General features: G+C 38.4%; 1 protein-coding gene across 14 annotated transcripts in view; it reads left to right on the top strand.

Annotated features, from left to right (window-relative positions):
* The first annotated feature begins 260 nt into the window (after positions 1-260).
* The window catches only part of SYNRG (synergin gamma), a 68,349-nt gene continuing 50,540 nt past the window's right edge, over positions 261-18,069 (top strand). For 10 of the 14 annotated variants that reach the window (XM_090257416.1, XM_090257417.1, XM_090257415.1 and 7 more), the window contains exons 1-6: positions 261-380; positions 6,309-6,349; positions 11,382-11,503; positions 15,928-16,058; positions 16,724-16,829; positions 17,379-17,490. In XM_090257416.1, the coding sequence (XP_090113542.1) occupies positions 298-380; positions 6,309-6,349; positions 11,382-11,503; positions 15,928-16,058; positions 16,724-16,829; positions 17,379-17,490 (595 nt within the window). In that variant the 5' untranslated portion in view covers positions 261-297. Of the gene's footprint in view, positions 381-2,538; positions 2,659-6,308; positions 6,350-11,381; positions 11,504-15,927; positions 16,059-16,723; positions 16,830-17,378; positions 17,491-18,069 lie in introns of all 14 variants that reach the window. The other 4 variants (XM_090257414.1, XM_090257404.1, XM_090257407.1 and 1 more) reach the window with 3 other exon arrangements.

Here is an 18,069-nt window from a genome sequence, read left to right as displayed (position 1 = left end):
CTCGACCCCGATCTGGGCTCTCCAAAGAGCCCTGCCATAGATTGAGTCACCGACCCAGCGAGAGGGCCCCAACCAGCCCCAGAACTAGAATTGCATCTGGAGGGCCCCGCGCGCCAGCCGGGTCACGTGACACGGGCGCACCGCCCCCACCCTCCCCTGGGCTCAGGGATCACGTGGGCGCACGGCTCCGCCCCCTCGCCAGTCTGCGGCGAGGTAGGGTGTGCGTTTGCCCCGGAAGTGGCTGTCTTCGGCTGACAGCTGCTGGGAAGGCGGTGTCGGCAGCAGCCCCGGAGCAAAATGGCGCTGCGGCCGGGGACCGGAGCCGGCGGCGCCGGCGGCGGGGCTGCGGGAGCTGGCGCGGGGGCCGCCGGAGGAGGAAGGTGGGTGTAAAGAGCTAGGCCGGGACCCGCCCCGCAGCCGCCAGCGAGGGGTGTTTGGCGGTTATGGCGGTTTTCGCCCGCCCTGACTCCTTTTCATTTGGATCTGGGGTACGAGAGAAGGGGCGTCCGGGCACCTAGGCCGAAGGGGGCGGCTGGAGCCGGGGCGTCCGCCTCCTATCTTCCAGGCTATGGGGCACTGGCTGCTGGTGCCGAGCGGGGAGCGAGCGCGCGCCCCAGGACGGGGAGGAGGAGAGGAGAAGGTGAGGGTCCTCTCGACTGGGGTCGCACTGGCCTGGGCTGAGTAAAGGAGGAACCCCAGCGCCTCGCTTCTCGCCCTGGCTGTGGCGACCAGACGCTTCCTTTCCAGGGGCTTGAGCAGGACAGTGTAGGGAAGGTTCTGAAAAATCTGGTCACAAAGCCGAACGATTGTTTTCAAGATGTGTGTGTGGGGTGCTATTCTTTTCCCTTTTAGATTGTTCTGTCCTTTTTATTTGCTTACATACCAGAAACTGCAGGAAAATCTGAAGACCTTTCAATGAATAAATCGAGCTCTTATAGATGTAACTCTTTAAGACTTGTTTCCTTATTAAAAAACAACAAAACAACTTACTGTTAAACAGCAGTTACGTAGTTATCAGAACAAAGCTTCCAGACTTTCACTTAGCCCTTAACCAAATCTGCCCTCGGTCTGTTTCAGCTAATAACTGCTTGTGGTTCTCATACCCAGAACAATAAAGGGATGTGAACGTTTGCACCTTGACAAGCTTATCATTTAAGGAAAAATCTTAATCTGGAAAGTTTTACACTTCTGTAATGACCCAGTCTGATTCAGTTTTCTTAGCCAACACGTACTTGCATACACGTTTGGAGATTAAATTGGCGTTTTATCGAAAGCATTCTAAATTATCTTTGGGAAACTATTAGTTTTTTGATATGCAATGATTTAATGTTGGATTCATGAGCACTGTAAGTGTAGTCTTCAAGCCATCAGCTCTTGCAGGTGCTTAAGGTATATGCTAGAAAAAGAGCAGTTGCTGCTCAGTAAACCACCTGTGTGAGCCCCATTTCTCATTAATACACATCTTTCGCGTAGATTTAAAACTTCTTTCTTTAGTTTTCTAATTTCCACTGTTTCACTAGTTTTTCATGGATACTCGATATAGGTCAGTTTCTGACTGGAGAAGACAAATATGTAATAATTTCTCTTTTGTATATGGGATGACAGTTTCTAAAATGTTCTTGAATGGCATTTATTTGATCAATTATTTGATTAATCATGGCTCCAATTTCTGGGGAAATAGAAACAAAATAATTTCCTATTCTCAGCCCAGGTGTTTTATTTTTTGTTTGTGGGAGTTTTTTTTTATTTACTTTTTTTGGATAGGATCTCAGATGCAGAAAGTTGAGTGGGTCGTTCACCTTTGTTAATAGTATTTTAACATCATTGGTTCATGAACATAGATTTTTAAAAATAAATGTGGTCTGAATTGTGGTAGAAATGAGAATGATTGATTTTAAAATTTACTCGGTGAAATTTGGTTGTACTAGTAACATCTGCATTTTAAAGCTCTAGAGGATATATGGGAGAGAAAGTGGTTAAAATGGCTTACCTTGAATATTGTAAGAGAAATGTTACGTGTATTAGAAACATTTGAGCCTGAGAAGCTGTATGCTCAATGAAGAAAGAATATTATGGTTTTTAGAGAGTAGTGGTGAGGACTGCGGTTATTTTATGAGGGAGCTAATATTATGGTAGCCTAAGTATATATATTTGGGGGGAAAAGAAAAACCAGGTAATCTATCAGCTTTTAATAGAGAAAATTCATGAACTATAATTTACCATATTTCTTAGATACTTGTCCCTGTTTTAAGAGAGGAAGCAAAAAGAATGGCATTTTCCAACTTTATGATTAGCCTACTTTTGATTAGTATCCTGAATGGGCTACTTTAGAATAAATGGTAGAGTTGTAAAAAGGGCAGAATTTACCCAAGAGATGAGAAGTATAATTTTTTTTAAAGTACTACATAAAAAGAGTTGGAAGATCTTGAGGAGTCTTTATCTTTCTAGGATATCATTTATAAGCTTGTCATTATTTTTCCTGCTCTTTTGCTAGCTCCTTAAGGGCTTCCTAATCTTTTCATCTCTCACTGTTTCTAGCACATTCTAGCACACAGAAAAAATCATTCTGTAAGTATTCAAGCTATATTGAAGGCAAAGAAGAAGCAGTATTTCAGCTGAGCCTGATCTGGAGGAAGATGTCAAGAGATTGTCATAAAGGTGGGAATGCCTAGTGATCACTAGGGAACAGCTGGAGGCCAGATGGAGCTTTAGTGACAGAGAAGAGTTCTGTGAGATAAAGCTGGAAAAGAAAGTTGTGCCAACCTGGAGCGCTCCTTGATCGTAGACTAAGGAAATTCAATTTAAGGGGGAATCACTGTATAGCTTCAGCTTTAGGAGTGGTTATCAAATGGTCCTTTGGAAGATTGCACCTCACCTGTGCTCTTTGAGGTCCATTAGAAAGTCCCACAGGAGTCCAGGCCTGAGAAGCGAAGGCTGATCTAGGTTAGCAGCAAAGGTAACGGAAAAGGAAGAACGAGTGAAACAGGCAGCAAGCATGAATGGGACAGAGTCCGCGGTTCTGCTTTCACACCGCACATCAGTAATAAATAGTGGTTTTTACCTTTGAAATCAAATTGTTGGTCATCTTGGTGCCAGTTTTTTGCCACACTTTTCTGTCTTGTCTAACCAGACTTTAAGCACGTTGATGTTAGTTGTCTAAGCATTTCAGAGAGTCAGTCATATGAGTGGTATGTTGGTCACTAAGTAGTTTGGGTTGCTGAATAATTACTGGAGTAAGTCATGTTCATTAGTAATGTTTTTAATTTAGTTTTGATTTCTTTGTTTTCAAAGTAACCTTTATACAGCCATTCTTGTCTATGTGGTTGTCTAAGTTGGGACCTTGGGAAACTTGCAGTCTGTGTCCTCGTCTGACAGAGGGGAACAGGACAGTGTGGCAAAGGGGACTGCGTGGAGTTTCACAGTCACTTTATAGCAGAGCTGTTTCCAGTTTTTATTTAGCCACTAACCCATATTAATAATTGTAATCTTTAAGACTGATTTTGAAAAGTCTCGACAGGTGGATTACTTAACTATATTGCCCCTAAATTTATAAATCTTCATATATGAGTAACTTTAAACATTGAGAACTGCCAAATTTCAACTTGAAGTTTAGACATTTTATCCAGGTAACACATTACGTAGCTAATATATCTTGCGCGTGGTTCAGAAAAGCTGTTCACTATTCAAGCCTCTCTTTGGGTGCAGGCCTGCTTGTCAGCAGTAGAGATTGCTAATGGTTCAGGTCCTCCACAAGGCTGTAAATAACAAATACCCAGATAGATATTCAACTAGAACTTTGTAAACCATCTTAGTATTTTTTTTTTTAATTAGATATTTTAGAGCTAAAAGACTGAAATTTGGTTTATAGCTTTTTCCCCGGGAAGGGAGGTGTCGTGCAGTAGAAAAATGTAAGGACTCATAAATTTGGCATATAGTTCCTGGATTCCAGTAGACTAAAGATTAGCCAGAAATCCCCTTCACATCCTTGACTCCCAAATTAGAAGTGTTTCTCACTCAGAGATTTTCTCCCTTGATCTGTCCCATTTTCTTTCCCTTCTGTCTGAGAAAGAAGTTCCTCCTTTTTCCAAAGCACAGCCCCATTGCTACCTTGCTATGTTAGTGCTACCTCAAACGCCTTGTGTTATCAATTACCAAGTGTGTCTTGTATTCTAAATCTTTCTTCTTACAGGTTTCTTCCTCTTCCTCTTGAAACTGTTCACTCAAAGATCACCATTTTCAAAAGCAGTGATCTTTATTTATTAATCCTCATTCTGATCAGCTTTTCTACAGCATTAGACACTTAGCAACTATTTCCTTCTTCCTGAAATGTTCTTCAGTTATAACTCCGTTATAACCAACCGCCTTAGTTCCCAGAGACCATTCCCTACTCTGCTGTCACTGTAAGAATTCTCCAAAGTGGTCCTTTGTTACCTTCTTACTGTATATATATGTACATTCCCTTGGCTATTTCATCTACAACTAGACCTCAATTTTTTTTTTAACCTTTATTTATAAGAGCCTAGCTAGATTGACCTAGACCCTTCTAAGCTTGAGCTACTTTTCTGATTGCCTGCTGGATTGCGTCTCATGGACACACTACTACCACCTTTCTCCCCAGACTTACTCCCATTGGGTTCCTGTTTCTGGTAAACAGCATCAGCACCCTTGCAGTTACTCAGGCTCAAAATCTTATCATCACTTCAGCTCTTTCTGCTTTTTCGCTACCGTTCCGCATGCTGGCAGTTGTCAAGTCCTATTGATTCTTCCTCTTAAATCACTTTCATTCACGTCTTCTTTGGCATTGCCACTACTTCTCGTCTCTTTTACGGTTATTGGGATAGTCTCCTCTGCCATCCCTTGTTACCAGAGAAAACTGAAGTACATTTATGATTATTGATAAATGCAGATGCAAATCAGAGTGAGACACCACTTCACACCCATTAGGATAACTGTCATCAAAAAAGCAGAAAATAGTTAAGTGTTAGTGAGGAGGTACAGAAATTGGGACTTCCATGCATTGCTAGTGGGAGAATGTAAAAGAGTGCAGCTTCTATGGAAAACAGTTTGTTAGTTTCTCAAAAATAAATATAAAATTACTGTATGACTCAGCAATTCCACCACTAGCTGTATACTAAAAACAAAAAACCCAACCTGGAAGAGGCAACTCAAACAGATACTTCTATAACAATGTTCATAGTAGTATTATTCACAACAGCCAAAACCTGGAAACAGCGCAGGTGAAGCAGTGTCAGATGAATGGATAGACAAATGTGATGTGTACATATGTGGAATATTATTCAGCCATAAAAAGGAATGCAATTCTTACACATTCTGCAACGTGGATGAACCTTGAAAACGTTATGCTAAGTGAAATAAGCCAGATACAGAAGGCCAAGTATTGCATGATTCCACTTACTATGAGGAAGCTAGAATAGGTAAATTCACAGAGATAAAAAGTAGAATAGTGGCTTCCAGGGGTTGGGGGAGGATTGTTTAATGGGTACAGGGTTTCCATTTGGGAAGATAAAAACGTTCTGGAAATGAGTTGTGGTGATGTTGTACAACATTGTGAATGTACGTAATGCCGCTGAATTGTACAATTAACAATGGTTAAAATGGTAAAATTTTATATATATTTTACCACAATATTAAAAATCTCTGACTTTATATAATATTCAAAATAAAATTAAACATTTTAAAGGTCCACTACAGTCTGTTTACTTTCCTAATTCTGTATTTTGTATTTAACCTTAAACCATATCTGAACACACAGCTCTGGCCTCAGAGCTTTTTTTGGCTCAAACTATGTAGTGTGCCTCTCTAAGATTCAGATCAAAAGATACCTCCGCAAAACTTCCCAAGCTATAACCCCTCTCTATTAGTATTTTGGACCTCTCACAGTGCTTAGCACATTCTGTCTTTTGTTAAAGTTATTTGCCGGCATCTGTGTCTTCAACAGGCCTGTGAGCTAATTCACTGCTTTCGTGTGGTAGGCACTCGGTGTTCACGGAATTGAATCTAATCCAGTCCTCACATTTTATTGATGGGGAAATGGAATCCAGGGAAGTCACACAGTGACAGAAGCAGGACTCGTTTCAAGGTCTTCTGTCTTCCACCCTGTGTTAACAGGCTGGCTGCCATGACACCTATGGATTCTCACTCTCTATTGATACTGGCTAACTCAATCCTGTACCGCAGAATAAACGCCAGGGCCCTATTACACTTTGTCACTTATGTAAAAAATTGCATGTTTTATTTGAAATTTTTGTACATATGAAGATCCCAATGTATTTTTGTTCTGCTTTCAGCTTCATGTTTCCAGTTGCAGGTGGAATAAGACCCCCTCAAGGTAAGTGAAACTTTATTTTTCACTATTATGTTTCTGACTTGGGGATTTAGTGGGTAAAAAAAAAGTATTGTGCCAAATAGAATAAAATTTTCCTATAGTCTTAAACGTATATGATATCCAGTCTTAAAATTTCTCAAAAATTATGTAATTTGAGGAATAAGAAGAATCATTTCTCATTTCTCGCAAACTTATTTAAATTTTGTATTTATAGCCCTTATTGGTGTGGCTCAGTGGGTTGGGCATTGCCACTCAAACTGTAAGGTCACTGGTTCAATTCCTAGTCAGGACACATGCCTGGGTTACGGGCCAGGTCCCTGGTTGGGGGTGTGGGAGAGGCAACAATTGATGTTTCTCTTGCACATTGATGTTTCTCCTCTCTCTCTAAAAATAAATAAAATCTTTTTTTAAAAGACTATACCAATTATTGTTTAAGTAATTATTCAATATTCACTTGATAAATTTGCAAGGTCACAGAAGATGTTATTTAAAATTCTTTTTAGTAATTTTTAATTGTATTTTTTCCATTACAATTTAACCCTCATATACTCCCCTCCCCCCAGCAATCACCACACTATTATTTATGTCCATGGGTCCTTTTTCCTCAATCCCTCCATCCTATAACCTCTTCCTACCCACCAGTAGCTGTCATCCTGCTCTCTGAGTCTGTCTCTATTTTGCTTGTTAGTTCAGTTTGTTCATTAGATTCCACATAGAAGTGAAATCATATTTGTCTTTCGCTGGCTTATTTCACTTAGCATAATGTTCTCCAGGTCCAAAGAGTAAAGTTTTCTTCTTTTTTATAGCTGAGTAGTATTCCATTGTGTAAATGACCCATAGTTGTTTTATCCACTCATCTACTGATGGACACTAAAGCTGCTTCCAGATCTTGGTTATTGTAAATAGCACTGCAATGAACACAGGGGTGCTTATGTTCTTTGGAATTAGTTTTTGGGGGTTTCTTTGGATATATTCCGAGAAGTGAGAACACTGGGTCAAAAGGCAGATCCATTTTTAATTTTGTGAGGTATCTACTGCTTTCCACAGTGGCTGCACCAGTCTGCATTCTCACCAACAATGCGCAAGGGTTCCCCTTTCTCCACATCCTCACCAGCATTTGTTGTTTGTTGATTTATTGATGATAGATGTTCTGACAGGTGTGAGATAATATCTCTTTGTGGTTTTAATTTCCATTTCTCTGATGGTTGGTGACGTTGAGCATCTTTTCATATGTCTTTTGGGCATCTGTATGTCCTTGCAGGTCCTTGCCCATTTTTAATTGTATTGTTGAGTTTTGTAAGTTCTTTATAAATTTTGGATATTAATCCCTTGTCAGATGTTTTAGTAAATATGTTTCCATTTCTTGGGTTGTCTTTTTATTTTGTTGATGGGTTCTTTTGCTGTGCAAAAACTTTTTAGTTTGATGTAGTCTCATTTGTTTATTTTTTCTTTTTGTTTCCCTTGCCTGGGGAGCTATAGCAGATAAAATATTGCTGCTAGCAATGTTTGAGATTTTACTGCCTGTGTTTTCTTTAAAAAAAAAAATTATTGTATTAACAGATCATTATTTAACCTCAGAGAAGGAGACTTTGAAAACAAGAATATTAAAGAATTCTCTAAATGACTCCTTTTTCCTTCCATCTAGTCCTCTCTTAGATCAGTGATTTTCAACCTTTTTCATCTCGTGGCACACATAAACTAGTTACTAAAATTCTGCAGCACACCAAAAAAAATATTTTTTGCTGATATGACAAAAATAGTTATTATAATTTTGACTTACACCATATGGCTATTGTTGTGTTGTGTCATTTTTTTTATTTGACAGTCTAAGGGAAGAGAGGTCAGTGCCCCGGACTAAATAGTCAGGTATTGCATGTTTTAAAAATTCTTGCAGCACTGGTTGAAAATTGCTGCCCTAGATGGTTAGTTCCATTGGGAGGGTGTGTCTGCCTTGTGCTCATTAGCATATTCACCATTTTGTACTGCCATGTTTTCTTATATAAATTTGGTCTTATTATACATGATAAGAGATCACATATTCTGATTCAGTTTTAACTATTTTTAGTCTCAGTTTTTTTCCTAGCAATTTCTTTCTGTTCTTTCATGGTTTCAGACAAGGGACCACCAATATCAATTCTAGCTTTCACTTCCAGGGGACAGCAGTGAAGGAATATAATCGTGATTCATGCTGCTGTACCACTGGGACGTCTCTTTCTGCCCACTCTTACCATTCCACTGTACCTTCTTCCTCTCTGCACACCAAGCCGCTTCTGAAAACTGGCCCTCCTCACGGTGCCAGCGTTGATTGGTTATGGTAGACTTGCTGGAGAAACAGACTCCTAGGTCACTGTTAGAGATGAACGATAAAGAGCTCCTCAGAAGCAAGTGGTCAATGGCTTATACTGTTTTCCACTTATAATCAGTGATGGAGGTTAAGTTTCAGGAAAATTTTTCCAAGGGTCAGTTGTATTCTTTGCATTGTACCCACATTTATGCATTATTTAAGCTATCTGTAATTTGATGTGTCCCTGATTTAGATCAAATGGTTTGAGATCTTTTGTTTGTTTTTTTTAAAGATTTATTTATTTATTTTTAGAGAGGGAGAGAACATCAATCGGTCGCCTCTCACACGCCCCAACCAGGGACCTGACCCACAACCCAGGCATGTGCCCTGACTGGGAATTGAACTGGTGACCTTTCAGTTTGCAGGACGATGCCCAATCCACTGAGCCACAGCAGTCAGGGTTAGGGTGAGATCTTTTGTTCTTTAAGAGGGCATTACAGTTATGTGTTCATTATCGTAGCTCATATTTTATTTTTATAAACTTTCAAGTAAAAATCTATATATGGAGCAAAAGAACAGTACAAGAAGAGGTCCCAAAAGATTCCCTGATATATTTTCTTCTGGAATTTGGAACTGTTTCAGAGATTTTATTTCCTTTTTACAGAGTATGTTAGAGTGGACTTTTTGATCATTTGAAGGCTTTAAATTACCTGTGGATTATGTCTGAAAGCGTATATAAGAAACTGATGCAAGAGTAGCCATGAGATCATGAGTACGTACACCAGAGACAGGAGAGAAATGAGACTTATTTTTCACTTTGTATAGCTTCATATCTTTAAATGTTGTACCAGATACCTGAGTTACCCATTCAAGAATTAAATAAAGATAATTAAAATAAATAAAACTTTAGGTCCAAACAGATAAGAAGAAAAACATTTTACTATGGTTTTATTCAATCTGTGTGTTCTAATTCTTCATGACACCCTAAGGCCTTTGCATTCAGTGTTCCTCTGTCTGGAATACTCTTTCCAAATATCCACATGGCTTGCTTCCTTGTGCAAATCCTTGCTTAGATGCCACCCTATTGGTGAAACCTTTCCTGACTGTGGAACAGCAACCACTCTTTTCCCTAACGCTCCCCTTCCGCTTTCCCCTGCGTAGTTGTTGCCCTGCCTCTTATTACTACCTGGCAGGTACTTATTTTTTATTATCTATCTCCTCCAATTACAGTATACATTCCATTAGGGCAAAAACCTGATTCTGTTCATTGCTGTGTCATTAGAATGGTTCCTGACATGGAGTAAGCCCTCAAATATTTGAATAAAAAATTGAATGAATAAGTGAATAGATTGCCACTAATAAATGCTACCTACAAATGTGGATGTTTGTGCTCCTGAAATTAAACTATATCTAAATAACCTTGAAGATTCACAGAATGCACAAGATAAACATGGTATGCTTTACCAGACCTTTAGTTTTTTTAAATCAAAATTTGATTAAAAGCTTCTTACAGTAGAACCAACATGGATGTAATATGTGATAGAATGCAAAATTAGATTGAACTTTGTGTTCGGGGTTGTAGGGATTTTGTTTTGTTCACTGTTGTATATCAAATATCTAGAACTGTGTCTAAAATATGATAGGCATTTAGTATTTATTAAATACCCAAAGGGATGTACCTTTGTTCTCCACTGCTCTTGGGAATACTTCATTGGAAAAGCTTTGGAGATACTATACTCTTAAGTCATACCTTCATGATAGTTTTCCTGCCATCACATTATATAGTTTACATGCTAGTGGCTGTTCAGTGGTGAAAGAGAAGAGGAATATCATTTCTTCAAGCATATTAGGTATTAAACAGGTTTACAGGTGAGAAACCAAGGCACAGGTGTTAAGCAGGTTTCTCAGGGACCCAAAGCTAGTAAGTGATGGTTCATTTGGCATTCATGGTTCGTGTTCTTAAGCACTATTGCATTAGTCATACGGTGCTACATAAAAAATTAACCCCAAACTTTAAAGATAAACATTATTTTACACTGTGTTTGTGGGTCAGGTCTATGGGAGTGGCTTCCCTGGATAGTTTTGGTACAGGTAAAGTGATTGCAGTAAAGGTGTTCGCTAGGGCTGTAGTCATCTAAAGGTTTAATGGGGCTGGAAGATCTGTCTCCAAGATGGCTCGCTCACCTAGGTGGCAAATCTGTGCTGCCTTTTAGCAAGAGGTTTTAGTTCCTTGCCACAGGGATTCTCCATGGGACTTGCTTGAGTATTTTCATGATGTAGCAGTGGCTTTCCCTAGAGGAGGTGATCCAAAAGACCAAGGAGGAAGCGCAGTAGTTTTTATGAACAAACTTGTCGTTTCCACAATATCCAGCTGGTTATAGTGGTCAGTTCTATTCGGTGTGGGAGAGAATGACAAGGGTATGACTACGAAGAGGCAGAGACCACTGGGGCTACCTTGGAGGCCAAGTGGAACAATGAGGTCATACTATTAATTTTTTAAGTATGCACAAAAATTCTATAAAACTAGTTTTAATATCTTCCTTTCACAGATGAAGTTTTATAACTTGCCCAAGATCACCTAACTAAGTATGATGGAGTTGGAATTCACACTTAAGTTTGTCTCACTCCAAAGCCTGTACTTTTTCCACTAACTGTGCCACCTCCCAGGTGAAAAGCCCTTTGGGTACTTAGGGTTTTAAGAAAATGTATTTTAGAACACGTTGACTTTAATACTACCTTTATGTTTTTCAGCAGGTCTGATGCCAATGCAGCAACAAGGATTTCCTATGGTCTCTGTCATGCAGCCCAATATGCAAGGCATGATAGGAATGAACTACAGCTCTCAAATGTCCCAGGGACCTATTGCTATGCAGGTACTTGCCTCTTTAGCTGATTGTTTACAAAATTATTGTGTATTGTTATATGTCTATATACTAAGAGCTACATACTAGGACTTTAATGTTATATTTTGAAATAAGTATAGTCTACATGTTAGGTGGCTTCCTTCAAAATAAAACAAAGATATGTTCATAAGAGAGAGAAAAAATAGAGATAAATCATTTAAGGAAAGTCTTAAATGACTTCTCTATGAGCACTAGTTAGAAGAAATTCAGATTGATACCTTGAAAAACTCAGGGACCTGATGACATGAAGTAGCATTGTTAGAAGTAGCAGCACTGCTTTCTTGGAAGGAACAGTGTCATTGTTCAGAAGGCTCAGAGCCTTTTTTATACTAAGTTATCTAAACCCCATAACAACTTTTTAAAGAGATGGTATCTCCATTTTTCTGTTGAGAAAACTGAAGCCTTGTGAGAATGTTTACAGAGCCTGGTCAGCCAGAATTTGAACCTAAGTCTTCAATATGCTTGTACTTAACCATATTATACACTGAATTCTCTCTTGAGATCATTAGGGAGCCAGTGGGTTAAAGCAGTGGAATGACACAATTAGATTTGTATTTCAAAAAGCTCATGCTGACTGCTGATTGGAGAATGACTGGAGGCAGAGGAGCAAAAGTGGATATAAGGAGAACCATTAAAAGACTGATACAGTGAGAGCAGGTGAGATGTTGGCTTAAATGAGGGTGGTAACAAAGGGATGAAGACATGGATATTTTGAGAACCATTTAAGGAATAAAATCAATAGGAATTGCTGAGTGTTTGGACGTTGAAAGTAAAGAAGGAGATGGTATCAAATCGATTCCTCATTTTCCACATGAGCAACTAACTGGGGAATCATTTATTGATAAAAGAAACAATGGAGGAGATGGCTTGCTGGTATATATTGTTGACTTTGGAGAACACATGAAACTTCAAGTGGGGCTGTCCAAAGACAACTTAATAAGCTGAACTCTGGCCATTTTTCAGAAACAGAACAGAATCAGTGAGGAGCAGCAGACACATAGTTAACAAAAATAACAATTACAGAATCATGTTAGTTATGGAAAGAGACAAGACTATGGCACAACTATATTTTCTATGATCTAAGAAATAAAATTGTAAGGGCTTTATTGGGGCTGGAGAATCTACTTCCAAGACCTCCCTCTCAATGGCTGGCAGTTCAATGCGGGCTGTTGGCAAGAGACCTAGACGGACTTCTAGTTCCACATGGATCTCTCCAGAGTGAGCGATTCAAGAGAGGAAGGTGGAAGCTACAGTGTCTTCCATAACCTACCCACCCTTGGTCATTTCCCCCAAAATCAAGACTATGTTGGGACTATAGCACAAGGATATGAATACCAGGCAATGAGAATAAGTAAATATAAATCCTCATATCCAGACATACAGAGAACCTGCAAAAACCAAAGACAGAGAAAAATCTCAAAGGTAGCCAAAGGGAAAAAATATGGAGGCCAAAAGACATTGGAATGATGTTTTCAATGTATTAACTGAAAACAGCTGCAACCTTTAAGAATGAAGGTAAAGTAAAGCCATTTTTTTCTGGAAAAAAAAACTGAATGACTTTCAAGAAATGAAATTCTAAATGAAGTAAAAAGAGAAGGACCTTAGGCAAAAGAAAAAATGACAACAGGTGGACAGTCAGATGCAGGAAAAATACAAAGAACAAAGGAAGAGATACATATGTGGTGAGTCTAAATGAATATAGTCTATAAAACAATAATATCTTTATGGATTTTTAAAATATTCAGAGAATTAAAATACATTAATAATAGTATGTAACTTGGGGGAGGCTAGTAAATGGAATTAATGTTCTAAGATCATTGTGTTCTGTAAAAGAAGGAGATATTAACATTAGGCTTTGGTAAGTTAAGAATGTATGCTGTAATTTCAAGGGTAGCCTTAATAGGTTATATAAACACTTTATAACCAAGTGAAGGTGAAAAAAGTAGGATGGGAAAAAAATAGTCAATCCAGAAAAGGACAAGGAGAAAAAGAAACAGAAGAAGTGGGACAAATCATAAATAAGATAGTTTTAAACCCAAATATATCAATAATTTTATTAGATGCTAGTGATCTAAGGGAGTCATTTAAAAAGACAAAATTCTAGCCCTGGCTAGATAGCTCAAGTCAGTTAGAGCATTTCCCGATATGCCAAGGTTGTGGGTTCAATCTCTGATCAGGGCACATATAAGAATCGGCCAATGAATCCATAAATAAAGCGGAACAACAAATTGATGTTTCTCTCTTTCTCCCCCCTCTCTTTAAATTAGTAAACTAAAAGAAATAAAAAGACAATATTCTAGATACTTGATGCTTGGGACACATTTAAAACATAAGGATACAGGAAAGTTTAAAGGAATTTAAAAAATGCATAAATAACACAAAGAACCCCCAAAAGTGATGTTAGTTAAAGGAAAATCAGACAAAAATATACTTTAAGGCAAAAATTCTTAAAAGCCTCAAGTAAAGAGGTCTTTCATCATAAGAGGTTAAATTCAGCAGAAAGATATACAATTTCAAATTTGTATGCACCTAATAACTTGGCCTTAAAATGTATAGGATAGAAACTGACAGAACAACAAGGAAAAGACAAATCCACAATCTGTAAAGTCATGTCTTTAAACAGACTTCTTAACAAGATTGACTGATGGATAATAGTACACTGTTCCCCCGAATTGCAAAATAACACTTTCTTTTTAAGAAAACAATATTTATTAAAAATTGATCATTTACTGGGCCATAACAAGTCTCAAGAAACTTCAAAGCATTGAAATGCTATCTAAGTAGGAGTCCTCATAAGACAGGCCTGTATTAGGGATCCATTTAAGATTTGTGGTCAAGAATTCAAAGTGAATCCCCAAGGTTTTCCTCTCTAGTGAGGTTCAGTGGCTTGGGTGTAAGGGTAAGAGAGGGCGATTAGTTGACTCTAACCAGGGGTGCAGTTTCCCAGGAGACCATACCAAAGAAGCAAGAGGTAAAGGAGTTAAGGAGTTTACAAGGACATCTAATATTGAACTCTGGAATCTCGGCTGGGCAAGAAGAGAAGTGAGGACATGATAAAGATGGGTAATGGAAAAGTCGGTAAGATTAATGGATGGAAGGCATTGATGAGATAAGAGGATTGCTGGAGGACATGAGCTGGAAGGATAGGAAGTAATGGTTGAATGTTGGGATGCTGATTATCCAGGTGGAATGCTGTGTTGAACATGATTGTGAGGAGGTCAAAGACCTGAAAGGCCAATGCTAGCTGAGTTATCCATCCGATTATTGATACTGTGACGTCACCAAATGATGTTTAGGAGTCGAATGGAAGATAGCAAGATTCTGAAGGCTTCGGTTGAAGATTGAGGTAGTTGAGGGTCAGTAGATGATGTAATAAGGTAGGGTAGTAAGTGAAGTCTGATAGCAAGAATTTAAATTTATTCAGGTTTTTTAAGGAAGAGAGAGGAGAAAAGATTTATAAGAAGTAAGGAGGAATATTTCCCATCTATCGGAAATGTGGGAGAGAAGCAGTAATCTCCAAATGAGAGAGCTTCCAGGGACATCCAGGTTATCAGTTAGGGAATAGGAGGGGAGCCTTTTAAGGAGAAAGTTAAGGAGTAGAAGAATTTTCACTCAGTAAAAATTAACCTTCCATTATTAATAATACATCATTTATTATTTTTCAGATGTTAGAAAAATTTTAAAGATTTTAATATATTTATTTTTAGAGATCGGGGAAGGGAGGAAGAAAGAGAAATATTGATGTGTGAGAGAAAGATTGATTAGTTGCCTCTTGCACACCCCCAATGGGGGACCTGGACCATAACCCAGGCATGTGCCCTGACTGGTAATTGAACTGATGACCTTTTGGTTTGCAGGATGACGCTCAACCCCACTGAACCACGCCAGTCAGGACTGATGTATCATTTACTATTGATTAAATATATTTTATTTTCAGGAAAAGTTTGGATATTAGAGCTGTGATAATGAATCTCAGAATATTCATTATTCATACATATTGGAAACATGTTTAATCTCATTTGTGGAATAACTACCATGTAACATGCTCTTAGCTACTACTGGAAATAAAGACTTGTAAGATATAATACCTCTTCTCAAAGAGTGTGGACTAGTGAGCTCACCAGAATATAACTTGTGTGCATGCACGCTTCCACACGCACCCCCTCAGACTCTTAGTAGTGGTCAGCTCTAGGACAGTGAAGGAAATGAAGGGGGTGAGATATTAAGGGGAACTTTCCATTTTTAACCTATGTTCTTTGATCCTTTTATTAAAGTGCACTTACATAGTTCATTACTAAAAAATATTAAGAAAGAGTTTATGGAAGTTACAGGGTTTTTTTGTAGTAATTAAAGGGAGAGATTATGTTTTCTGAGCCTTTGTCCTTTTCTTCTAGGCAGGGATACCAATGGGACCAATGCCAGCAGCAGGAATGCCTTACCTGGGACAAGCGCCCTTCCTGGGGATGCGCCCTCCAGGCCCGCAGTACACTCCAGACATGCAGAAGCAGTTTGCCGAAGAGCAGCAGTAAGGAACCTCAGGATTCAAGGATAAAAATATTGATAGCAGTTATTTAAAACATTTCAGATATTCTCTAATGGAAATTTGAAGCCCAAACAATCATGTTACCTTTAAAACTCTTTAAAAATACTTTTACTGTTAGTGTAAAACCAGAAAGGGCCTTAGAGAGTCTCTAATTCAACCCTCTAATTTTACATCTGGGGAAAGGGAGGTCCAGAGCAATGAGGCAACTTGTGAGTCCAGGTGATATGGTTACTAGCAAAGCCTGGACCCAAATGCAGGTCTCCTGATTCCCAGACAGTTGCTCTTTCTCCCATATGACATGCCGTCCCAAGTGGAGGTTTCTTTTTATGTGCAGAACAAAAAGTTTTTATTTTGTCTATCTCCCTCTCTGTTTTTTGAGATTGCTTTTGAATACAAAAGCTTATCTCTTCCCCTTGCAAGTTAGACAAGAAATAAATTCATGTCTATAATTTAGGTAAATCATTTTTAGACTCGTTTTGAAATTAATATAGTGGAGAAATAGAATTATCATAAGAAAACTAGGTCTAAATAGCAGAGAACTTTTTAGTTTTAGAAATGTAAGATGATATTGCTGGCATTGTTAGTAGAAATATGAACATAACACAGTTGATAATCCCTGAAACTTTACGAGAATGTTTTTCCTCCAGAAAACGATTCGAACAGCAGCAAAAGCTCTTAGAAGAAGAAAGAAAAAGGCGCCAGTTTGAAGAACAGAAGCAAAAGCTCAGACTTCTGAGTAGTGTGAAACCCAAGGTAAAATGTCCCGCCACCCCTCCACCACAGCGCACACACCCCTGCATGTGCCTCTTCTCACTCATTCAGTGGATTTTGTCACTTAGCAGCCCACCTGGGGCTGTAGTTGATTCATTTTAGTTTATCAAAGTCCAAAAGTGCAGGATTTTTCTTCTCCTGTAAAGACACTGTATTGTTGAGGGAAGGAGATAGCAGCCAATCTTCTCAGCTCTTTTTCACTCCCATTGGAATGTCTATAGTCTTTTCTGGAGAAGCATTAATACAGAAAATGAATGTGTTAACATAATATAACAGCTGTATTCAAGATAGTTCTAAATAGGCCTTTTAATATTTTTATGTTCTATAAAATATTCTATAAACTGTAGTATAGAGTGTCATGTTATGTCTTTGTTTTATACACTTAGTGTTTTTCTGACTTGGAGAATTCACTATCAGAGAAGTATGGTAGAAATATTGGGAACAGACTAATATCTGTACTTCTAATTTGGGAGTATTTAGGATGAAGTGAGAGATAAGTGAAGAAATATGCATACGTTTATTGTCTCTCAGACAGGAGAGAAGAGCAGGGATGATGCTTTGGAAGCCATAAAAGGAAACCTAGATGGGTTTTCCAGAGACGCTAGGATGCACCCTACTCCAGCGTCACACCCTAAGAAACCAGGTATTTTAAGTTAAAGGTTTTCTTCTGTTGGAAAGTGATTATAGTCCCTGTGTGTTTAATTGACCGTTATGTGTGTGTGAAGAGCCCATGCTGACCTCTTCCTTCACGCTAAGCACAGTTTTGGATCTTAAAATTCACGATGGGTTAAGAGTTCTGATCCGGATATAACTGTCTTGGGAGGAAAAAACCTCTTTGTCTTCTAGTAAATGTCAGCATGACAACTCTACTTGTAAATCTGTATGAGTATGTTAACATTAGTAAAATCCATTCACTCAGCAAATGTAATAAAGGAGTTTATCATTTTATTCTATTACTTTTAAAGAGGTTTGTTTTTTATGAGCTAGTTTGGATTTTATTTAATGTGATTAAACTTAGACGTTTTAAAATGCCCCCCTTTTGTAGTTTTTATCATTTATCATCAGATAAGCAAAAAAAGTGTGTATTTAGAGCACTTTTATTTTGCATGTTTTGAACATTTAGCAGTTGAAATGAGTGTTGTCTTTACGTAACTGTTACCATATTCTTTTTAAAATTTGATACTTAACATTTTATTCTCAACTGATTTCAAGAATAACATAC

The sequence above is a fragment of the Furipterus horrens genome, unplaced genomic scaffold, assembly GCF_987537825.1.
Source record: "Furipterus horrens unplaced genomic scaffold, mFurHor1.1.pri manual_scaffold_11, whole genome shotgun sequence".
NCBI classification, from domain to species: domain Eukaryota; kingdom Metazoa; phylum Chordata; class Mammalia; order Chiroptera; family Furipteridae; genus Furipterus; species Furipterus horrens.
Note: the sequence above shows the minus strand (reverse complement) of the source record. Positions and strands in the feature narration are given on the sequence as shown.